The 24493-nt window shown below is 32.4% G+C and overlaps 1 protein-coding gene across 1 annotated transcript; it reads left to right on the forward strand.

The window, feature by feature from the left end:
* Positions 1–1490: 1490 nt before the first annotated feature.
* smyd5 (SMYD family member 5) lies at positions 1491–24394 on the forward strand. Its single transcript, XM_073820869.1, has 13 exons — positions 1491–1604; positions 1907–2015; positions 3913–4052; positions 5656–5777; positions 9378–9447; positions 9801–9905; positions 10041–10103; positions 11625–11695; positions 15722–15828; positions 16075–16131; positions 16312–16406; positions 20906–20976; positions 23447–24394. The coding sequence occupies exons 1-13, from the start codon at positions 1512–1514 to the stop codon at positions 23589–23591; spliced, it is 1248 nt and encodes a 415-aa protein (XP_073676970.1). The 5' UTR covers positions 1491–1511; the 3' UTR covers positions 23592–24394.
* The last annotated feature ends 99 nt before the right edge of the window (positions 24395–24493 follow it).

Genomic DNA, 24493 nt, shown 5'->3' on the forward strand with positions numbered 1-24493 from the left:
TGAACACTTTGTAATACAGATCTAAGGTTGGTCTCTTTTTAAAGAAGACAATCAGCAGATTATTGTAGAAGTGGAATTTAAAAACAAAACAAAATTAAGTTTAAATTTACTGTAAAGAAAGTACAAAGTACACTTTTTATTATATTTTATATAAAATACATATTTTACATAACAGGTTCTATCCTAAATTTAATATCAAATTGAAGCCTAAATAAGTTATGTTCCAAATTTAAAGTTGATCTGAAAAAAAAAAATGGTTCCTGTAAAAGTTTGTTTAGGGCGTTATACCACAAACAGCCACCAGGTGCCATCCAAACGCTATATATATATATATATGTATTTTCGATTTGACCACTCTGATGTCTACACTTTATGAAAAGCTTATTTCAGACATGAAATAGTTTTGTTTATGATAAAAAATATATACATTTCAGCATTAGAATAATCAAAATCATGTGCAAAGTTTTAATTAGTTTACATGGTTATGACTACTAAAAAATAACCTGCAGAAACGTTCTGGGAACAATCTCTGTATAGGTTATAAAAATAAAACTTCAAAATAAAAATAGGGAACGTTCTGGAAAGGTTCTTTTTAGGTTATAAAATTAAACCAAAAAAATAACCTGCAGGGAACGTTCTGGGAACATTCTCATTTGGTTCTCGAAAAAATAACTTTTGTTTGCTTGTTCTCTAAAACATTCTAATCAAGCCATAAATAGGCCCATAATGATGTTTATTACAGTTTCACATTTAAATCGATTTAATAAGAGTGTTTTTGTAATTTTATGTATTTGAGTTTAACTTGTTGCAGCCATGAGTAGGCCGTAAAAAAAAGCAACGAGTAGACCGAATCTTTTCCGCGAATCGGTTCTTTTGAACAGTTTGTTTCAAAGAATCAATTAGAAACGATTCAGTGGTTACGTCTTTACATAATATCGCTGTCCATTATGTGTTCTAAACCATTCCAATCAAGCCATAGGGTCATAATGATTTTTATTACAGTTTCACATTTAAATTGATTTAATAATAATGTTTATTGTAATTTCATGTATTCGAGTTCAACTTTTTGCAGCCAAGATTCAGCCCCAAATTCATTTGAAGGCTTTTGCATGTTTTAATAAAGCGTTTTGTTTTGTTGTTTGTTTATATCTCTCATATTTAAATTGTAAGCATATTTCCGCTGTTTAATCTGCTGTTCAATAATTGCCCATCAGTCAAAAGATCCGAATCAGAAGAACGATTCATTCAAAATGAATGAATGAATGACGTCACCATTTACCAGTTCCTTAGCCCCGCCTTCCGATTGCACGTTTTTATGTTTTTACAAAGTAATACCAGAATAAACATTCTCCTTTAAGAGACGCATTTATGTTTATAGAAGGCAGCACCAATATTTTCCTCTAGAATAAATCTCTCTTCACGCAGTCAAGTGTTGTCAAAGAAAGCAGATATATGACTTGCACGCTATTGGTCAATCCGAGAGGTTAGAGGTTGATATGTAAATATCCAACATGGCGGCGCCCGTAGATGACATGTTTTCTCGCTGCGTGGATCCTGCCAAAGCCAGTTATAACGTGGATGTTCGATTTATCGATAATGTCAAGGTATGCAACAATAACGCAATAATAGAGACGCATCCTCTTTAAATAATATAGTCGGCTTGTTTTTTATCACGCGGTGTAACTTTGATTATGGAGCTCGCACCCCTCCCATATCAGCCGGCTTATTCTCATCTCATGCCAGAACCTGCTGATCATAGGAATCTACATAATACAAAATAATCAAACTGCATGTTCTCTAAGTGAAAAGTTCTCTAAGTGTTCTCTAAGTGAAAACACGTATACGGACGTATTTTTTCGGTCCAGGCAGTAAACGCTAATATATTATTGTAATTATTTCTCCTCAGGGCAAAGGATTATTCGCCAAAAGGGCCTTCAAAAAGGGCGACACTATTTTTATTGAGCAACCCTTAGTCTCATCTCAATTCTTGTGGAATGCCTTGTACAAATACAGAGGTGAGAGCATAATTCTTTATCATTTATATATATATACGTTTTTGATCATACCTTTGTCATAAAATATGTATTAAATATTTACTTGTGCATCACTTTTATATTTTATAAAAAATATATTATTTTTTTATAATATATATATATATATATATATATATATTATTTTTTATATTATATAAATATAATATAGTACAATGCATAGAAATCTAAAAAAAATATATACATAATACATTTATGTGTTTGTATTTATGTATAGGGTTGTGCCGATAGACGATAGTATCGTGTATCGACGATAGTCAGAGATATCACCTGTTGCTGATGCCTTTGACGATAGTTAGACGATTATTATTATTATCCGTCAACAAAGAACTTAACTTTAGCAATGCAGCACAGAGAGTCTGTTCTAGGATGCTTCAGAAACTTGCCGCGGTATAAACACACGCATAGAGAGGCCATGGCGCCTTAACACACCTCGTGCAGTGAGAATGGGAGATTTTCATCATACAGTACGGTGGTACATTAACTGATTCTAAAGGGAGTGTTATATTATATTTGCATTGCAGTCATTAGGATAACAGAGGCAGTAAAACCTGGTTCAGGCTGAATTAATTACGATGTATCATAATCAGTCTGTATATAGTAAACAAACATTCATCTCAGTAATGTCTATAGGCGTTAATTAGAATTACGATGCGATCAGATGACGCTAAACATACGCACGTGAATTACACGCGCATCACTTCTCCGCATCCAATATGAACTGAACTACAACATCACCCTCATGATAACGGTCAGACATACAGCGGTAACATTCTAGCAATATGACGGGTAAAAAAAGATTCATTCATTTACATTCTGGCACGCACATTTACAACTCACTCACTGACGATAGCAGAGAATGAAACCGAAAGCAACTTGAACAACTCCGGCAGAACTACAGTGAGAGCTCTGTACACGCACAACTTAATCATATGTCAAGAGAAAAGTCTACCTTTACAAAACGAATAAGGAATTTAGTACATAGATAATTAATTAAATTAGCACGATAGTATCGTGTATCGGCGATCTCTCAGGCTGACGATAGGGCGATATGAAAATTGAGCATATTGCCCAACACTATTTATGTATACATAATAAATATACACCGTAAACACACACATAGTATTTAAACATATAAACTTTTATTTTGGAATGCGATAAATCGCTTGACAGCCCTATTCTTAATATGTTTTACTTCTAATATTTATAGTTTATATACACTAGTAGCCAAAATGATTAGAACACTAGTATTTTCACTAGCTAAAAATGGTTTTAAGTCAGTTATTTTCGCCTTTTGCTATCAGTTTACATTTTCAAACATTCATTTTGCCATTAATTGTAACAATCAGTTAATTTAATTAATTTAACTAAATTAGCCAAAACATTTACAGTAAAAAATATTGTCTTGCTTTCAGAAAAAACAAGTCAAAATTAAGTGCATTTTGGCTTGAAACAAGCAAAATAATCTGCCGATGAGGTAAGAAAAATAATCTCGTTTTCTGTTTGAAATAAGATTATTTTTCTTACCCCATTGGCAGATTATTTTGCTAGTTCTAAGCAAAAACTCACTTTTTTTTTTCAGAAAAAACAAGAATTTTTTTTTTTTTGCTCGTCTAGAAAATCCTTCTTGATGTAAGAATTTTTACACGTTTTGGCTAATTTAGTTAATAGAAATTTACTGATTATTAAGATTAATGGCAAAATGAATGTTTGAAATTGTAAACTGATAGCAAAAGATAACAACTGACTTGGAGCCATTTTTTAGCTGATGAAAATACTAGCGTTTTATTCATTTTAGCCACCACTGTATTTATCTCATTTCTAAATCTGTTTCTAATGTATTTATTCTCCCGTTCTTCAGCATGTGAGCACTGTCTGCGTGCTCTGGAGACAGCGGAGGAGAACGCCAGGCGGCTGAGTGGTCTGCCGGCTCTCAGTCTGCCTCACCCTGAGCTCTGTAAAGTGAGGCCGGAGCGACATCAGGCTTGTCCACAATGTCAGGTACACACGGTGTTGGGAAAGTTACTTTGGAAATGTAATAAGTTAGAGAATAAAATGCATAGGTACCTAATATAAGTAACCTTTCATCATATAATGTGTAATCAGTAATGGATTACAATTAGGAAGTAATCTAATTCTAAAGACTACTTACATAAAATGCATATATCAGTCGTAACTGTATCTTTAACAATATGTCTTAAGATAATGTGTAAAGGCTTAGTCTTATAATCAAAGCTTTGTAGTTTGTATTGTAGGGGCAAAACATATAATGCAGTACACTGATTATTGAGAGATTATTTGGTAGGTGCATTCTAACATGATTTTTATAATTTATATGTTTGTAGCAATAGCCAAAAATGCATAGTATGGGTCAAAATGATCGATTTTTCTTTTAATGCCAAAATCGTTAGGATATTAAGTAAAGATCATGTTCCATGAAGATATTTTATAAACTTTCTACCGTAAATATATCAACTTAATTTTTGATTAGTAATATGCATTGCTAAGAGCTTCGTTGGACAACTTTTTTTTTGCGCACTCAGATTCCAGATTTTTGGCCAAATATTGTCATATCCTAACAAACCATACTTGGTCCCTTTTATTGGTTGTTAAAATAAAACATTATTGCATTCTGATCATAATTATAGAAAGATACAGAAACACAATATAATAACAGATATATCATTAAATAAAAATGAAATTTATATATTTGGGTCAACGATGAAAAAGCGTTTAAATATAAAAACAAGTGTAATACTGCTTTAAAATTAAAGTTTTCAGTTTAATTTAATTGCATTTTTGTTTTTGTTTTTCTGAGCAAAAAATAAATGTCATACATTTTCCTTAATTTACAGAAGACACCTAAAGACACTAAAATGTCATTCAGTGTAGCAATCTTGTCAGGCATATTTACAACAAAAATCCATTCATGACATATTAAAAGACAAATTATTTTCTCTCCAAATACTAATTAGTTGTTAATTCTACATTTTTAAAAATTGCCAGTAAGATTTTTTTAATCATTTAAAACGCAAAGTTTAATATGCTCCCTAATTTTATATATTTTGATTTGTACAAGTCAGAATGAGCATGTTTGAATTTGTACATATATATTTTTACACTAAATGACAATGTAACATTATTTCAACCAAATTTTGACATTTGAAGCCTTCAAAGTAGACACTTTACATACATTTAATGTGCTTTCTATGGACATAAAATCACTTTTACTATTAAAGATATGATATCAGATGCGATACTGTAGACTTGACAGGGTTAACTGAGCACGTCTATGACCAATTACATTGTTCACTAAAAAAGGATTTAATTGGCATTTTAATGTCAAAGTTAGGAAGCACAAGGATGTTCTTAAGCCACGATGACCTGCAAAAAATGTACTCCGAAGGTCAGAATGTTCTCATCGGAAACTGAATTGGAGTACAGTTATTCTATTTCATTTAGTGCTTGAGCAAATTCCTCCAGAAAATAATTTGGTAATTAAGTACAAATAGTACTTTAAGCAGAGCTTGCTAATGTGTTTTTCTGAAGCAGTCTCTGTGCGTGACTCATCCTGAATCATGGACTCGATGTGCGTTCACTTCAGGTGATGTACTGCAGCTCTGAATGCCGGCAGGCTGCATGGGAGCAGTACCACAAGGTCCTGTGCCTCAGCCAGTCTCACGATGATCCGGATCATCCGGTCAACAAGCTGCAGGATGCATGGCGGTAAATGCTCTCTTATATACTGAAAGTATTATGCAGAACATTAAAAAAAGTGTTGCAGTTGCTTGCTTTTTCTGTCATTGATTGCATTGGTTTAAAGGCTGCTGTTGCAAAGTCCTTAAAATATATGGATACAGGGTTCGTACGAGGTGCTTGAAGTGCTTTAAGTACTGGAATTTGAATGATTCAGATCTTTTATTTGAAGCGTGGATCGCAAATCTTTTGATTCAGATCGAGACTTCTGAGCGGGTTTGCAAATTTTTTGATTCAGATCTGAACTTTGAAGAGTGGATCTCCAAATCTTTTGATTCAGATCGAGATTTCAGAGCGGGTTTGCGAATCTTTCGATTCAGACCTGAGCTTTGAAGTGTGGATCGCAAATCTTTTGATTCAGATCGAGACTTCAGAGCGGGTTTGCAAATCTTTTGATTCAGACCTGAGCTTTGAAGTGTGGATCGCAAATCTTTTGATTTAGTTTTAGACTTCAGAGCAGCATTTTGATTCAGTTTGAGACTTCAGAGCGGGTTTGCAATAGGGATGCACCGATCCGAATCGGCCGAGATTGCTAGCGCGTTTTGTCAGTAAAGCCGGTTCTGTAATCAGCGGTAAATGCCATCAGGTGCGTGATTTCACATTGAGCCGTATATACTACACACAGCCGTTGTTCACTGACGAGCTGCGCACATTCACACTGATAATGAACATGGATTTGCGCAGCTCGTCGGTAAACAACGGCTGTGTGTAGTATATACGGCTCAACGTGAAATCACGCACCTGATGGCATTTACCGCTGATTACAGAACCGGGTTTACTGACAAAATGCGCAAGCATCTCGGCCGATTCGGATCGGTGCATCCCTAGTTTGCAAATCTTTTGATTCAGATCGGAACTTTGAATCGTGGATCGCAAATCTTTTGATTCAGTTCGAGACTTCAGAGCGGGTTTGCAAATCTTTTGAAAATATATGGATACAGGGTTCGTACGAGGTGCTTGAAGTGCTTTAAGTACTTGAATTTGGCTGATTCAGATCTTAAATTTGAAGTGTGGATTGCAAATCTTTTGATTCAGATCGAGACTTCAGAGCGGGTTTGCAAATCTTTTGATTCAGATCTGAGCTTTGAAGTGTGGATCGCAAATCTTTTGATTCAGATCGAGACTTCAGAGTGGGTTTGCAAATCTTTTGATTCAGTTCGAGACTTCAGAGTGGGTTTGCAAATCTTTTGATTCAGATCGAGACTTCAGAGTGGGTTTGCAAATGTTTTGATTCAGATCGAGACTTCAGAGCGGGTTTGCGAATCTTTTGATTCAGATCGCCGAACTTTGAGGTGTAGATCGAAAATCTTTTGATTCAGTTCGAGACTTCAGAGCGGGTTTGCAAATCTTTTAATTCAGATCGAGACTTCAGCGTGGGTTTGCAAACCTTTTGATTCAGTTCGAGACTTCAGAGCGGGTTTGCAAATCTTTTGATTCAGATCAAGACTTCAGAGCGGGTTTGCAAACCTTTTGATTCAGTTTGAGACTTCAGAGCGGTTTTGCAAATCTTTTGATTCAGATCTGAGCTTTGAATCGTGGATCGCAAATCTTTTGCTTCAGATCGAGACTTCAGAGTGGGTTTGCAAATCTTTTGATTCAGATCGAGACTTCAGAGTGGGTTTGCAAACCTTTTGATTCAGTTTGAGACTTCAGAGCGGTTTTGCAAATCTTTTGATTCAGATCTGAACTTTGAATCGTGGATCGCAAATCTTTTGCTTCAGTTCGAGACTTCAGAGTGGTTTTGCAAATCTTTTGATTCAGATCGAGACTTCAGAGCGGGTTTGCAAATCTTTTAATTCAGATCGAGACTTCAGCGTGGGTTTGCAAACCTTTTGATTCAGTTTGAGACTTCAGAGCGGTTTTGCAAATCTTTTGATTCAGATCGAGACTTCAGAGCGGGTTTGCAAATCTTTTAATTCAGATCGAGACTTCAGCGTGGGTTTGCAAACCTTTTGATTCAGTTTGAGACTTCAGAGCGGGTTTGCAAATCTTTTAATTCAGATCGAGACTTCAGAGTGGTTTTGCAAATCTTTTGATTCAGATCGAGACTTCAGAGCGGGTTTGCAAATCTTTTAATTCAGATCGAGACTTCAGCGTGGGTTTGCAAACCTTTTGATTCAGTTTGAGACTTCAGAGTGGTTTTGCAAATCTTTTAATTCAGATCGAGACTTCAGCGTGGGTTTGCAAATCTTTTGCTTCAGTTCGAGACTTCAGAGTGGTTTTGCAAATCTTTTGATTCAGATCGAGACTTCAGAGCGGGTTTGCAAATCTTTTAATTCAGATCGAGACTTCAGCGTGGGTTTGCAAATCTTTTGCTTCAGTTCGAGACTTCAGAGTGGTTTTGCAAATCTTTTGATTCAGATCGAGACTTCAGAGCGGGTTTGCAAATCTTTTAATTCAGATCGAGACTTCAGCGTGGGTTTGCAAACCTTTTGATTCAGTTCGAGACTTCAGAGCGGGTTTGCAAATCTTTTGATTCAGTTTGAGACTTCAGAGCGGGTTTGCAAACCTTTTGATTCAGTTCGAGACTTCAGAGCGGGTTTGCAAATCTTTTGATTCAGATCAAGACTTCAGAGCGGGTTTGCAAACCTTTTGATTCAGATCGAGACTTCAGAGTGGGTTTGCAAATTTTTTGATTCAGATCTGAGCTTTGAATCGTGGATCGCAAATCTTTTGCTTCAGATCGAGACTTCTGAGCGGGTTTGCAAATTTTTTGATTCAGATCTGAACTTTGAATCGTGGATCGCAAATCTTTTGCTTCAGTTCGAGACTTCAGAGTGGGTTTGCAAACCTTTTGATTCAGTTTGAGACTTCAGAGCGGGTTTGCGAATCTTTTGATTCAGATCAGAACTTTGAAGTGTAGATCGCAAATCTTTTGATTCAGATCGAGACTTCAGAGCGGGTTTGCAAATCTTTTGATTCAGATCGGAACTTTGAAGTGTAGATCGCAAATCTTTTGATTCAGATCGAGACTTCAGAGCGGGTTTGCGAATCTTTTGATTCAGATCAGAACTTTGAAGTGTAGATCGCAAATCTTTTGATTCAGATCGAGACTTCAGAGCGGGTTTGCGAATCTTTTGATTCAGATCGTGGAACTTTGAAGTGTAGATCGCAAAATCTTTTGATTAATTTCGGACTTCAGAGCGGATTTTTTTTTATTAAACAGTAGAAAGCATCAAATCATTAAGGCAGTGCACTTTTAAAAACGAAGAAGAACTAATTAAATTATACACAGATCCTTTAAGAAAATTAACTACAGTTTTACTATAATAAAAGTGTAGTAACTGTTTTTGTATAACCACAGTTTTACTACAAACACCACGGTTAAACTGTGGTTAGTGTAAGAAAAACATGGTTAATTTGTTGTTACCATTCTGTTTTACTAGTATACTTTTATTTATCCACTTATCTTTTTTAGAATTTAAAAGACATGGTTTGATAGGTGAGATCTCTGTTTGAAGTCTTTGATAAACAAAAGTAGTGCTTGAAAAGAACTTGAAAGTCGTGGAATTTCATTTTAAAGTATCTGTACGCTAATCTGTGGATAATGATTTTTTGCATATTATCCAGGAGCGTGCACTACCCTCCGGAAACTTCCAGTATCATGATGATGGCAAGGATGGTGGCCACCATCAAGCAGGTTATTTCCTCTTTATTGGTCTGAATATAAGAATTGTTTACAATAATTACTTTTTAGTAAGTATGGAAGCTCGTTTCCGCTCTTGAATAAAAATAAAAAGGTAAATGCCGCCACCTTAAATCTCACACTTCTTTTTTTCTCAAAAAAAAAAAAAGTTAGATATGAACCCACAATTTTTCTTTTTATATAATTGGACTTTAAAACTTATAGCTGTATGAACTCAGAATTTATATCTCACAATTCAGAGAAAAGAAGTCAGAATTTTATTTTTATTTTTTATTCTGTGGCAGAAATGGTTTTCCATAAATAAGTGTGAAATAACTGTTAACAATTTGTTTGGTTGTTTTTCCCAGGCTCAGGATAAGGAGCGCTGGCGGAGGTTGTTCTCTAATTTTTGTAGCCGTACAGCAAACGAAGAGGAGGAAATAGTTCATAAATTGTTGGGAGAGAAGTTTCAGGTAAATTGCATTGGCTTTTGTCTTCATCCTTCATTTTTAGGGTGGTGCCAAGCTGATGATTTCTATGCATGCAGAATATTGATCCACATCTTTAAAATGCCCCAAAATACAGTGCTGTTTTATTTTATTGAACAGGGACAGCTGGCGTTGATGCGTAATCTCTTTACCACAGCGCTGTACGAGGATCGTCTCAGTCAGGTCAGACTCGCTTTTATATCCATTTGTCTGTCTGTATCAATGTCGATCTGTCTTTAATGAATTAATTAAAAAGCAAAAGGATCATATCTTATCATATAAAACGTTTGGGATCAGTAAGAGTTTTAATGTTTTTTAAAGAAGTCTCATGCTCATCAAAGTTCCATTTATTTGATCAAACATGCAGAAAATAGGAATATTATGAAATAGTATTTAGAATAAGTTTTCTTTTTTAATATACTTTATTCAAAGCATCATTACTTCAGTCTTCAGCGTCACACAATCCTTTAGAAATCATTCTAATACGCTGATTTATTATCAGTGTTGGAAACAGTTGTGTTGCTTAATATTTTTGGAACCTGTGATACTTTTTTTCAAGATTCTTTGAACAAAAAGGTAAAAAGACCAGCATTTGTTCAAAATAGTATTATTTTCTAACAACACAAGTCTTTACTATCACTTTTTTCTATCAGATTAACATCCTTGCTGAATAAAAGTATTAATTAAGAAAGAAGATAGTGTATGTTCTTACAATGCTGTTCTTTTTAATGTTTTATTCATCAAAGAATCCTGAAAAAAGTATCAGTTTCCAAAAACATTTTTAAGCAGCACAGCTGTTTCCAACTTTGATAATAAATCAGCATATTAGAATGATTTCTGAAGGATCATGTGACACTGAAGACTAGGGTAATGATGCTGAAAATTCAGCTTTGCATCACAGGAATAAATTATATTTTACAGTATATATTAATTATAAAATTATATATATATTAAATATATTAATATATTAATGTCAGATAATGCATTAACTAATGGTACCTTATTGCAAAGTGCTACTAGTGCTACTAGTAGAAAAAAAGAAAAATAATTTATTGACGAGGCCTGATACCAGTAACTAACACTAGGGGGAGTTAACACCTGTTAATTGGTCAAATAGACTTGAATCTGTTTAAATACTGCTTGATATACACTACCAGTCAAAAGTTTGGACATACTTGACTTAATGTGTTTTTTTTGTCAAATATTAATTATTTAAAAAAAAAAAACAATACAATGTATTTTTTATTTGATTTGATTTGATTTTCAAATACAAATTGTGCCAAGATGATTCTCAGTTTGTTTTTAAGAAAAACAGAAGTTAAGAAAAAAATTTTCCCATGGAAAAAAACAAATGTTTCTATTTAAAAACAAACTTAGAATCATTGCTTGGCACAATTTTTTTTATTTAAAAATCAAATTAAATTTAATTAAATCAAAAATATATTATATTGTTTTTTAAATAATTAATATTTTTAATGTAAAAAATACACACACGTATATGCTTGTATATATTACAGAAAAATATTGTTTATATAGTAACCCTTTAACTTTCACTCCCTATTTTGAACATGGACATGAAAATGCATGCATCCAAAGTTAAATATTTACAACTCATCAACGAAAACATTTTGTAATGTGATTTTCATGATTTTAAGTTTTTTGAAGAGTGTAAATTAAATAAAACGAGTGTGTTTTTTATTATAGTGGTTCACCCCAGACGGGTTTCGCTCTTTATTTTCACTTGTTGGAACCAACGGTCAAGGTATTGGCACCAGGTAATATCCACCCAATGCAAACAATCACTTTATTGTATTTAAGGCGAGAACACTGCAGGTGAATGGGGAAAAAATAACGAATAGTTATCATCTTACTTACCCAGTTGATTGATTACATTGATAATTGCAAACTTTTTTTTGTATTACAAGTTTTCTAAAATGTTAGGTTTAAATATGCAAATGAGGCGTTATTTAATGAAATATGCACTAATTTGCATTCATTTCTAGTATAAAACTCTCAAAACTGGATGAAGTCAGTTTTAAAATTATCGTTTAATTTTTTTTGACATATTAGAGTCAAATGTTTTTACAGAGGGAATTTTGGGTATCTCATATTGTCACACTATAATTCAGAAAAAAAACTTAGATTAGACCAATGGTCTTAAATTTAATAAAACCTTATCAAATCTAAATTGGACCAACCTAAGACAATGAATTAAATAATAGTAAATCGATAAATTAAGTAACTCGAATTAAATATATAAACCTTAGTGAATGAGTTCAATTAAGTTAGTGCAATATAATGAGATTTAGTTTGAAAACCTAATAAAGCTTGAATTTTTTAAAAGTTGAAAGTTTTTGTTTTGAAGTTTTATTTGTGTTATAAAGTTATTTTAGTACATCAGGTTAACCTAAATAAAATGAGAAATGTTTATATTTATTTTTATTTTTTTATTTTCACTTAAATCTTATTTTATTTCAAGTGTCAAACTTTTTTATTATTTTAGTTTAGTCCTAATTAACAATAATAACCCTGGTTTGAAAACTAGTGTCCTAGATGAAGAATATTTTACAGCAAACTTTTACTTTTAATTAAAATGTTTAATTTGTAAATTATTTGGTACATTTTAGTAAATTTTTGAAATTTTTATTATTTTTTAATTTGTCTACATAAGTTTTATTTATTTTATTTCTGTTATTTTTATTTTTATTTTTTTTTAGGTCAAACTAAATAAAAAAAGAAGAAATCAGACAGAAAACAATGTAATTTTTACCATTTTTGGGGAAATAATAATATGTTGTATAAAATCAAGCAAATTTTATATGAACAAATCCCTCTGTAAAAACCTCCAGAATATATAATATACATAAAAATGTAAAGTTTGAATTTTTGAAAAGTTGAGAGTTTTTGTTTTGAAGTTTTATTTGTGTATTTTTTTATAGTTATTTTAGTGCATCAGGTTAACCTAAATAAAATGAGAAATGTTTATATTTATTTTTATTATTTTATTTTCACTTAAATCTTATTTTATTTCAAGTGTCAAACTTTTTTTATTATTTTAGTTTAGTCCTAATTAACAATAATAACCCTGGTTTGAAAACTAGTGTCGTAGATGAAGAATATTTTACAACAAAATTGCGTAGTTAAATCACTCAATTTTTAATTAAAATTTTTAATTTGTAATTTTTTTGGTACGTTTTAGTACATTTTTATTATTTTTTATTTGTCTATATAAGTTTTATTTATTTTATTTCAGTTTTTTTTTTTAGGTCAAACTAAATAAAAAAGAAGAAATCAGAAAACAATGTATTTTTTAACATTTTTGGGGAAATAATAAAATGTTGTATAAAATCAAGCAAATTTTATATGAACAAATCCCTCTGTAAAAACCTTCAGAATAAATAATATACATCAAAATGTAAAGTTTGAATTTTTGAAAAGTTGAAAGTTTTTGTTTTGAAGTTTTATTTGTGTTATAAAGTTATTTTAGTACATCAGGTTAACCTAAATAAAATGAGAAATGTTTATATTTATTTTTATGATTTTATTTTCACTTTTACCATTTTTAGGGAAATAATATGTTGTATAAAATCAAGCAAATTTTATACGAACAAATGCCTCTGTAAAAACTTTCAGAATATATAATATACACAAAAATGTAAGGTTTGGTGTGTGGAAGTCCTACTAAAGTGTAGATTTTACACTGCAAAAAAAGCTTTTCTAGCTTAGATTTTTTGTCTTGTTTCCAGCCAAAATATCTAAAAGTTCTTAAATCAAGAAGCATTTTCTAGATGAGTAAATTTTTTTTGTCTTGTATTCAGAAAAAAGAGTCAAAATTAAGTGCATTTGTGACCCTGGACCACAAAACCAGTCATAAGGTTAAATTTTACAAAACTGAGATGTATACATCACATGAAAGCTCAATAAATAAGCTTTCTATTGATGTATGGTTTGTTAGGATAGGACAATATTTGGCCGAGATACATCTATTTGAAAATCTGGAATCTGAGGGTGCAAAAAAATCAAAAAGACTGAGAAAATCACCTTTAAAGTTGTCCAAATTAAGTTCTTAACAATGCATATTACTAATCAAAAATTACATTTTAATATATTTATAGTAGGAATTTTACAAAAAATCTTCATGGAACATCATCTTTACTGAATTTCCTAATGATTTTTGGCATAAAAGAAAAATCAATAATTTTGACCCATTCAATGTATTTTTGGCTATTGCTACAAATATACCCCAGCGACTTAAGACTGGTTTTGTGCTCCAGGGTCACATTTTTGCTTTAAAACAAGCAAAATAATCTTGTTTTGTCTATTTTTCTTACCCCATTGGCAAATTATTTTGCTTGTTCTAAGCAAAAACTCACTTAATTTTGACTTGGTTTTTTTTTCTGATTTTTACTTTGGCTAGAAAATGCTTCTTGATTTAAGAATTTTTCGATATTTTGGCTGAAAACAAGACAAAAAATCAAAGCTAGAAAAGCATTTTTTGCAGTGTATGGCTCAGTGTAGAAGACAAAAACTCTTAACAACTTAAAAAATATGTATACAAACTATAAAAGAAAGACTTAACAGTGTCTTTTGGGTGTTTTCTTTCCACTAGTCTGAAAAAACACTTTATGAAACGTCAAAAACTCAAACTCAACCAGTGTTTTTGCCTGCAGTGTCTCGCCTTAATTAGTTGGCAATAAAGTAATATTTCGGTAACACTTTCTATGAAGCCTGTATTTATAATGAATTATAAGAACATTCTTAATGCATTATAATGCATGCATAATGCCTTATAAACAACATTATAATATGTTATATAATTTTATAAATAATCATAACAACAGTTAAAATGCACTATAATACTTACCTTTTTGTGCTTATAACTTTGATGAGTACAATGCATCATAACACCATATGAAGTCTGCATTTATAATCCTTCATATGGGTATTATCAATGTATTATAGTGCACGCATAATGCCTTATAAACACAATTATGATTTGTTGTATAATCTAATTAATAATTATAAAAACAGTAACAATGCATTATAATACTTACCATTATAGCACCAGATGAAGCCTGCATTTACAATGCATTACAAGGGCATTCTTAATGTATTATAATGCATAATAAGAACATACATATGTGACCCTGGACCACAAAACCAGTCATAAGGTTAAATTTGACAAAACTGAGATTTATACATCATATGAAAGCTCAATAAATAAGCTTTCTATTGATGTATGGTTTGTTAGGATAGGACAATATTTGGCCGAGATACATCTATTTGAAATCAGAAATCTGAAGATGCAAAAAAATCAAAAAGACTGAGAAAATTTGTCCAAATTAGGTTCTTAACAATGCATATTACAAATCGAAAATTACATTTGATATGTTTACAGTAGGAATTTTACAAAAAAATCTTCATGGAACATGAACTTTACTTAATTTCTTAATGATTTTTGGCATAAAAGAAAAATCAATAATTTTGACCCATACAATGTATTTTTGGCTATTGCTACAAATATACCCCAGCGACTTAAGACTGGTTTTGTGCTCCAGGGTCACATATAAGAACACCCTTATAATGCATTGTAAATGCAGTCTTCATCTGGTGTTATAATGCATTGGACTCATCAAAGTTATAAGCACAAAAGGTAAGTATTATAGTGCATCGTAACTGTTGCTGTGATTATTTATAAAATTATATAACATATTATAACGCTGTTTATAAGGCATTATGCATGCATTATAATGCATTAAGAATGTCCTTGTAATGCATTATAAATTGATGTGTGTCTGCAGTTCTCTGAGTCAGTGGGTTCACGCGTGTGACGCGCTGGAGCTTCCCAGCCAGCAGAGGGAGCAACTGGACGCTTTTATCGACCAGCTGTACAAGGACATCGACAAAGGTCATTTGTCTTTAGACTCCCACCTGTTTATAGAGCTCAGCCCCGCACACATTGATCTGTAAACCTGCGACGATTGAATCCATCTCTGCGTTTGACACCTGGCTCCTCAAGTGCTGCTGAGACAAAGACAGACATTTTACCCCTTAGACAGCCATCGATCTGTTTAAAATATTATTGTTTTGTCCAAAAGTGTGAAATAAATCCAAGCTAAGAAGGGCGTTCATAGATCATTCTTTTGTTTTGCAGAAACCGGCGATTTCCTCAACTGCGAGGGCTCCGGCCTTTTCCTCCTGCAAAGCTCTTGTGAGAATCGTCTTTATTCCTATTGGCACGTCTTTCAGTTTGTACAGCTGTGATGTTTTAATTTTACACGCGAGTTGACTTTGAGTAGCCAGAATCAGGTCAGCTTAACAAATGAGGCCTGTCTACTTGCTCCACAAAAAGAGAAGTGAAGATTTATGAGGGTTTCCTCTGCTTCCACAGGTAACCACAGCTGCGTTCCCAACGCCGAGGCATCTTTCCCCGACAATAACTTTCTCCTTCACCTCAGCGCCCTCAGCGACATCAGCCCCGGAGAGGTCAGAGTTGCATGTTGGATAATAGATGCTAAGCTGAGGCTCCTCATATTCTAAAGCCTCAAGTCTTTCAATGTCGGTAGGAATTACAGCCTAGACTCAGGAAGATTGGAGCAGTTTTGGCAGCTTGTCACACAGATTGAAAAGGCCTACATCTGGCTGCTTTCAGACTGGAGAGGTAGAGCGCTAGACGTATTTTTAATAGGTTTGTTTATCTGAAACAGTTTAGTCAGTGGTTGACGGCTTATTGAGAGTTTATAATAGCTTTCGTTGTCAATTTCATATTGTAGTTAACAAAGTGTTATGAATTTTTATACGGTTACCTAAAGACAAATTAGTTTAAATGGTGACCATTTAGTCAGTTTTGCGAACATTTAGTCAGAATTAAATGCTTTTTATTTAATTCTAATTTGGTTAATTTGAAGCCAGGCAGCAAACAGGATGTGGAATCGGAAGGCAGTAGAATTAAAGGCGAAAAATGGAAATTTTTCTGGCGAACACAAATTTTGATAACCTACCATTCAAAAGGTGAATAGGGTAAAAAAAAAATAACTAATAGTTATCACATTACTTACCCAGTTAATTGGTTACATTGATAACTGCAAACATTTTTTGTATTACAAGTTGTCAAAAATGTTAGGTTTAAATATGCAAATGAAATATGCACTAATTTGCATATATTTCTAGTACAAAAGTCTAAAAACTGGAAAAGTCAGTTTTAGAATTGTTTAATTTTTTTACATATTAGAGGCAAATGTTTTTACAGACTTTTGGGTATCTCATATGTGACCCTGGACCACAAAACCAGTCTTAAGTCGCTGGGGTGTGTTTGTAGCAATAGCCAAAAATACATTGCATGGGTCAAAATTTTTGATTTTTCTTTTATGCCAAAAATCATTAAGAAATTAAGTAAAGTTCATGTTCCATTAAGATTTTTTGTAAAATTCCTACTGTAAACATATCAAAATGTAATTTTTGATTTGTAATATGCATTGTTAAGAACCTAATTTGGACAACTTTAAAGGTGATTTTCTCAGTCTTTTTGATTTTTTTGCATCCTCAGATTTCTGACTTCAAATAGATGTATCTCAGTCAAATATTGTCCTATCCTAACAAACCATACATCAATAGAAAGCTTATTTATTGAGCTTTCATATGATGTATAAATCTCAGTTTTGTCAAATTTAACCTTATGACTGGTTTTGTGGTCCAGGGTCACATATAATTCAGAAGAAACTTAGAACAGACAGAAAACAATGTATTTTTTTACAATTTTTGGGGGAAAAATAAAATGTTGTATAAAATCAAGCAAATTTCATATGAACATATCCCTCTGTAAAAACCTTCAGGATATAGACAGGAATAAAAATGTAAAGTTTGGTGTGTGTAAGTGCTACTGAAGTGGAGATTTATGGCTCAGTGTAGAAGAAAAAACTCATAGAAAAATGGCTTTTAAAAATATGGATTATAATTGGAATCTATTGACACAAATAGATAAAGTGCTATAAAAGAAACACTTTACAGTGTCTTTTGGGTGTTTTCTTTCCACTAGTCTGAAAAAAAAAAAAAACACTTTATTAAACAGCAAAAAGCCCAAAAATTCAAACTTGACAGGTGCATGAAAAAAACAGTGTCTCCCCTTAATTAGACAAGTGTGCAATAGAGTAATATTTCTCTTGAATTATAGGTTACCTAATGACAAATTTGTTTAAATGGTTACCATTTAGTCAGAATTGAATGCTTTTTATTTCATTCTCATTTGGTTAATTTGAGGTGAGGCAGCAAACAGGATGTGGAATCGCAAGGAAGTAGAATTAATGGCGAAAAAAATGGTCATTTTTCTGGGGAACACAAATTTTGATAACCTGCCATTCAAAAGTTCAGGGAAGTAATACTTTTTAGTGAGAATTAAGTAGGGCTGTCATTAACGACTATTTTATATCGATTAATCTATCGACTAATTAATTGATTAATCTAAATAACTAATTTCCCATGTTTTATTTTAACCCTTGTGCGACCTTATGGACCATTTTTGTCCATTTCAGTTTTGTTTTTTGTTATAAGTGTGCCTGTGTTAATGCCAACTGCATACATTTTGGCTCGGGTGTTTATTTTTTATTGAAATTGTAATATTTCACCCTCACTTCCTTCCTTCAAAAAAATCTGTTTTACCCTTCATACAAAAATACTCACAATCAGGACCTTAAGGACAAAAATGTCCACATTGAAACTCAGTTGCAATTTTTTTTAACCCAGGGCCATTTGACTATAAAATGATGCAATATTTGCTAATAGGCATTCAATTTATTTGCAAATTTGGCATATACATTATTTTTTAAATCTAACACTACATAAAAATATAAATGCCTCAAAATTGATGTTGTTGTTCTTCACTGACACACCCAAGAATCTAATAAGCAAAGAAAAAATATTCGACTTAGCATTAAGTAAATGGAAATACTATTTTTCCTTTTTTCATTAAAAAAAAAACAACAACTGTGGGATTATGCAAACAAACCAGCATTTAAAGGGTTACAATTCTGAAAATTAATGAATGCTGGTTGAAAAATCGACATCAGTGAAAGTGGAAAGAAATATTAATAAATCATATTGTTATGACAGTTTTTGGACATGGATTTTTGTCCATTTTGCACCTATGTGTAACTTTTTTTTTTTTTTTTTTGATGCACAAGGGTTAATAAAAAACTTTTTGATTAAAACAACAACAACAAAAAAAAAAAAATTAAAAAAAATTAAAAATGGATTTCATAGGGCCCTAATATTATAATTAGGCTTTTTGTGGTAATAAAAATGTTGATGTAAGTGAACAATAGTCTTTAAAATTACTTAAAATACATATATAATTGCTCTGATGCAATAATTATAATTAGCAAGAAATCATATGGGTTTATTGCACAAAACTGCTAAATTAATGTAGATTACGCGTTACAACGATTACTGACGATTGTTTTTATACATTACTGGCGATCTAATCCTTGTTAAAATTGACTAAACAACATTTAATTCAAATATCCACTTAATCTTTAATATTTGGTCATATCTTTACCACAGAAATGTTATAGCCACAGTCACTCAATGAATATGTGGACATCAAAACATCTAAACTCAGACTGAGGGTTTAAACCTTTATTTTGAAATCGCGATTAACGCTCCTCATGACTTTGTATAAAAGGTTTAGAAATAATTTACCTTACAAATCAGATGAAATGACTCGCGTTGCTTTCCTAGATGAACGTTATAATAAACCCAAACTCATAACAACATGCAGAGATGGACTTACATTGTATGGGTCAGTATGATCCATTTTCTACAAAAAATCCATATTTCATGAAGATATTTAGTGCATTTCCTACCGTAAATATATCAAAACTTAATTTTTGATTAGGAGTATGCATTACTAAGAACGTGTAATGCCCTTATATATTTACTTATAAATGAGATTTTATGGGAATAAGTTAATAATTAAATAACACATTTGCATGTTGATGGTTCTCTGAATTTGCTTAATGGTCAAATGACATGCAGACAAATAAAATATTTCATCTTTTTTATTTTATTTTTTATTTTACATTGTATGGGTCAAAATTATACATTTTTCTTTTAAGCCAAAAATCATTAGGATATTAAATGAAGATCATGTTCCATTTTGTAAATTTCCTACCGTAAATATATCAAAACTTAATTTTTGATTAGCAATATGCATTACTAAGAACATCATTTGGACAACTTTAAAAACGATTTTCTCAGTATTTTGAATTATTGCACCCTCAGATTACAGATTTTCAAATAGTATCTCAGCCAAATATCGTCAGATCCTAACAAACCATACACCAATGGAAAGTTTATTTATTTGACTTTTATATGTTTAAACCTCGATTTCAAAAAAATGAATTGGGTAACATATCAGAATGACTTCTGAAGAATCTTGTGACACTTGTGCTGAAAATTCAGCTTTGCATCACATGAATAAATTACATTTAACAATATATTCACATAGAAAATGTCTATTTTGAATTGTAATAATATTTCACAATTTTACAGCATTTTTAAATGCGTCAAAGACTTCTTTCAGAAACATAAATCATGCAAACCCAAACTTCTGAACATGTGTTTCCATGCAGTGATTGTGTTTGAGCCTTTGTCAGGTTTCAGAAAGGATGAGAATAATGCATAGTATGAATAATGATTTCAGTTTTGGTCTGTTATTGTCCAGAGTGGTTAGAGAGCATCTGGAAAAATGAATTGTTTACTGATTTTGAGAAAAATGTTATACTATGTCAGTAAAGACCACTGACAGACATCATGAAATTCATCAGACTCTCAAAGTGCTTTTATGATTCTGCCCAATTTCTAACCGCTGGAAAGCTTTTTCTGATTATTTCTGTATAACTTAATTCCCTGGATTCATCATAAAGCTGCAAACAGACTGAGAACAGAATTGCTTTGTTTGTTGATTGTCTCATGAATTTCTCTTTCTGTAGGAGATCTGTATCAGCTACCTGGACTGCTGCCAGAGAGACAGGAGTCGTCATAGCCGGCACAAGATCTTGAGGTAAACGAATGCAATCCCTTGTTTAAGCATTCTCTGTGAAACTGGCCAGCTGAGTCTACCTCCAGAGAGGATCAATGGCCTTGGTCCCGGGCAGCAGCTCTCGGCCTGGATAACCGCAGGGGCCGCTGGCTTGCTGCTGGGCCCCTGCTCTGCTATTGATCACTTACCTGTCAATCGCAGCTGCTATGCGGCCTGGGTGAGCGGTGAGGGTTTGTGCGGAAATCCCACTTAATCTATATTCACCTTATTCCTGTGAAAAGCCTGACTTCACCTTGAAAATAACCGCTGACCTTCTTTGATGTGAAGTCGAGATCAGAGACAGGACCCCTTTGGATCTGATGGATGTTATTTATCCTCACCTGTTATGGAATAAAAGTACATTGGAAGCCCTAATGGATGGAACGCTTGATCTGAAAAATTAATGATGCTGAATTTTTTAATATTGGGATTTTGTTTTATTTACTTACTTACTTACAGTGCGGGGTTGTAACTGATTTCATTTAATCTGGATTACATAATCAGACTCTAAAGCCCGGTTTCACAGACAGGGCTTAGACTAAGCCAGGATTAGCAGATAGTTCAATTAGGATATTTAAGTAATTTTTATAAACATGCTTAGAAAAAAACATTACTGTTGTGCATCTTGAGACAAAACAAAGGCACCGATATATTTTTAGATCAGTCAGTGCAAGTTTCTTTCAGTTCAAACAGCTCAGACTTGCATTTTAGTCTAGGACTAGGCTTAAGCCTTGTCTGTGAAACCGGGGGTAAAAGTTAAGTACTTTTACACTTTAAAATAATTGTAATCAAGACAAACCTTTTTCCTCTTATATATTTCCTTGAAGTACCTATGTATGAGATTTTAAGGTAGTAAGTTAATATTTAAATGACATATTTGTCAAATATGCAACAAATAAAAATGTTCATCTTGTTTAATTTTATTTGATTAACAATTAAGGGGAGACACTGCAGGCAAAAACACAGTTTTTTCGTGGACCTGTCAAATTTGAGATTTTAGGCATTTTGCTGTTTCATAAAGTGTTTTTTCAGACTAGTGGAAAAAAAAAACACCCAAAAGACACTGTTAAGCGTTTCTTTTATAGCACTTTATCTATTTGTGTCAATAGATTTCAATTACAATACATTTTTTAAAGGCCGTTTTCTCAAAATGACTTTTTTCTCCTACACTGAGCCATAAATCTCCACTTCAGTAGTACTTACACATACAGCAAACTTCACATTTATATTCCTGTCTATATTCTGAAGGTTTTTACAGAGGGATTTGTTCATATATGATTTGCTTAATTTTATACAACATTTTATTCCCCCAAAAATGTTAAAAAAATATTTAGTTTTCCAAGTTTTTTTCTGAATTATGGAGTGACAATATGATCCCCTCTGGAAAACAATTGACTCTAATATGTCCAAAAAATGTATGCAAATTAGTGCATATTTTATTAAACAATGCCTCATTTGCATATTTAAACCTAACATTTTAGAAAACTTGTGATACAAAAAATGCTTGCAATTATCAATGTAATCAATTAACTGAGTAAGTAAGGTGATAACTATTAGTTGTTTTTTTTTTTTACCCTATTCACCTGCAATGTCTCGTCTTAAAATTACTATTTTTTTACTTTATTTTTTTAATTTCTTTATATTATTTCACTTTCACATTATTTGCCTTTTTTTAATGCTTCAATTGATCCTTGGTTTTCATTTAAATATTTTTTTTATGAACCCTACTTTGGAAAACCTTTATATAATGTAATGTTTAATGCACTTCATGTTGTTAGTTATTAAATTTTCAATCTCTTTGTATTTTATATCAATATGGTACACAATTATCTTATTTAAGTTAATGTAATGAGTCAGAAGTAATCTAAAAGTAATCCAAATATATTACCTAAACTGTGTAATGTAATGTAATGGATTACATTACTAAATACAGCTTTTGTTATGTAATTTGGAATGTATTTTTAAAAGAATCTGAACAGTCCTTGTTTTTAAAAGGGCAAAAGAACAATTATTTTAGACAGAGAGAGCCCATATCTACTTATTATAAGGTAGTTTTCCTAAAATACTCAGAAAAAGGAGCTGCGTAACAATTCCTATATTAATTTTTTGTATGTGTGACTGAAAATACAAGCCAATGTGTTTTTGAAAAGATATGAGTGTGAGTAAATACACTCTTAAAAATAAAGGTGCTTCACGAAGAACCTTTTTTTGTCTAAATGGTTCCACAAAGAACCTTCAACATCTGAAGAACCTTTCTGTTTCACAAAAGGTTCTTTGTGGCAAAAGAAGGTTCTTCAGATTATAAAAGATGGTTCTTAGTGGAAGCAAAAATGGTTCTTCTATGGCATCGCTTGAAGAACCTTTTAAAGCACCTTTATTTTTAAGAGTGTAGTGCCTAAGATTTTAGGTTTTTCAATGGTAAGCTACATCATATTTGTCCTCTTGTTTTCAGGGAGAATTATTTATTCGTCTGTTCCTGTCAGAAGTGCATGTCTCAGGTGGACGATGCAGATTTGACATCAGATGAGGAAGAGGAAGTAGAAGGTGAAGGCGAAACGGAAGGAGACGACATGGAGGATGAAATGACCGATGTGTGATTTGACTCAGGTTTCTCAGCTCACCCAAACCACTTCACCTGTCTGTTTGCGGACCTTTCCGATGTGATCCTGACCCCCGTCGCAGGGCGTAATATCTATCCACAGTACGGCAGTTGAGAAACCAACATCACACTTACAAGTAGCAGTACAGTTGTTTGGCTGTTATAACCTTAATATCAAAGCCTATGCAAAATATAAGTGCGCTATTTTTATCATGTGCTTTTTTTGTCATGATTTCTACCATGCAATGGGTTCAAGCCTCAAGTAGCTCCGAACACGCTAAAAACTGTGACCAAGCATGAAACGTGATCTGTCTGACTGTGCACTAATGGGTTATCTTATATAATGGCCATCCAAACGAACATGAATTCTCCGTTTGATCACATCTCAGAGAAACTGTACAGTCATCAGATCGAGAGGAAGAAGTGACCAGCTCATGTTACTTTAATGTGGCAAAAAAGAAATCAACAAGAAATCAAATCTGACCTTTTTCTAGGGTTGTAGCCTTTCTGAAATCTTGGAAACGGTTAATGTAAATTTAATAAAGGTTACGGCAATAATAACAGTGGTTCTGTGTAATCGCATATAACTATATATTTGAACAATAAGCTTTCCAAAAATCTCTGCAATCAAATTGAGTCATTTTTATTTGTATTTTTCACTAATCCCAATGCAAAGCAGCTGCACGTGAAATGTCTTAAACTAGTGAGTGAACCAGGAAAAAAAATCCATAAGATGTTTAGGATGAAGGGAAAAACCTTGAGAGGAACCTCCAAGACTTAAAGCATGAAATAAACACCAACACTAAACTTCGAATGGTTTTTGACTCTCTTATGCTCATCAAGGCTGCATATATTTGATTAAAAATCTAATAAAAACAGTAATATTGTGAAATATTATTA

Source organism: Garra rufa, chromosome 16 (genome assembly GCF_049309525.1).
Source record: "Garra rufa chromosome 16, GarRuf1.0, whole genome shotgun sequence".
Lineage (NCBI taxonomy): Eukaryota > Metazoa > Chordata > Actinopteri > Cypriniformes > Cyprinidae > Garra > Garra rufa.

Bases quoted from the DNA above. Each gene is read 5' to 3' on its own strand.
- smyd5 (XM_073820869.1), top strand. From the start codon at position 1,512: ATGGCGGCGCCCGTAGATGACATGTTTTCTCGCTGCGTGGATCCTGCC. The intron at 16,407-20,905 runs GTCAGAGTTGCA...CTCTTTCTGTAG, and splicing joins GCGACATCAGCCCCGGAGAG to GAGATCTGTATCAGCTACCT. The intron at 20,977-23,446 runs GTAAACGAATGC...TCTTGTTTTCAG, and splicing joins AGCCGGCACAAGATCTTGAG to GGAGAATTATTTATTCGTCT.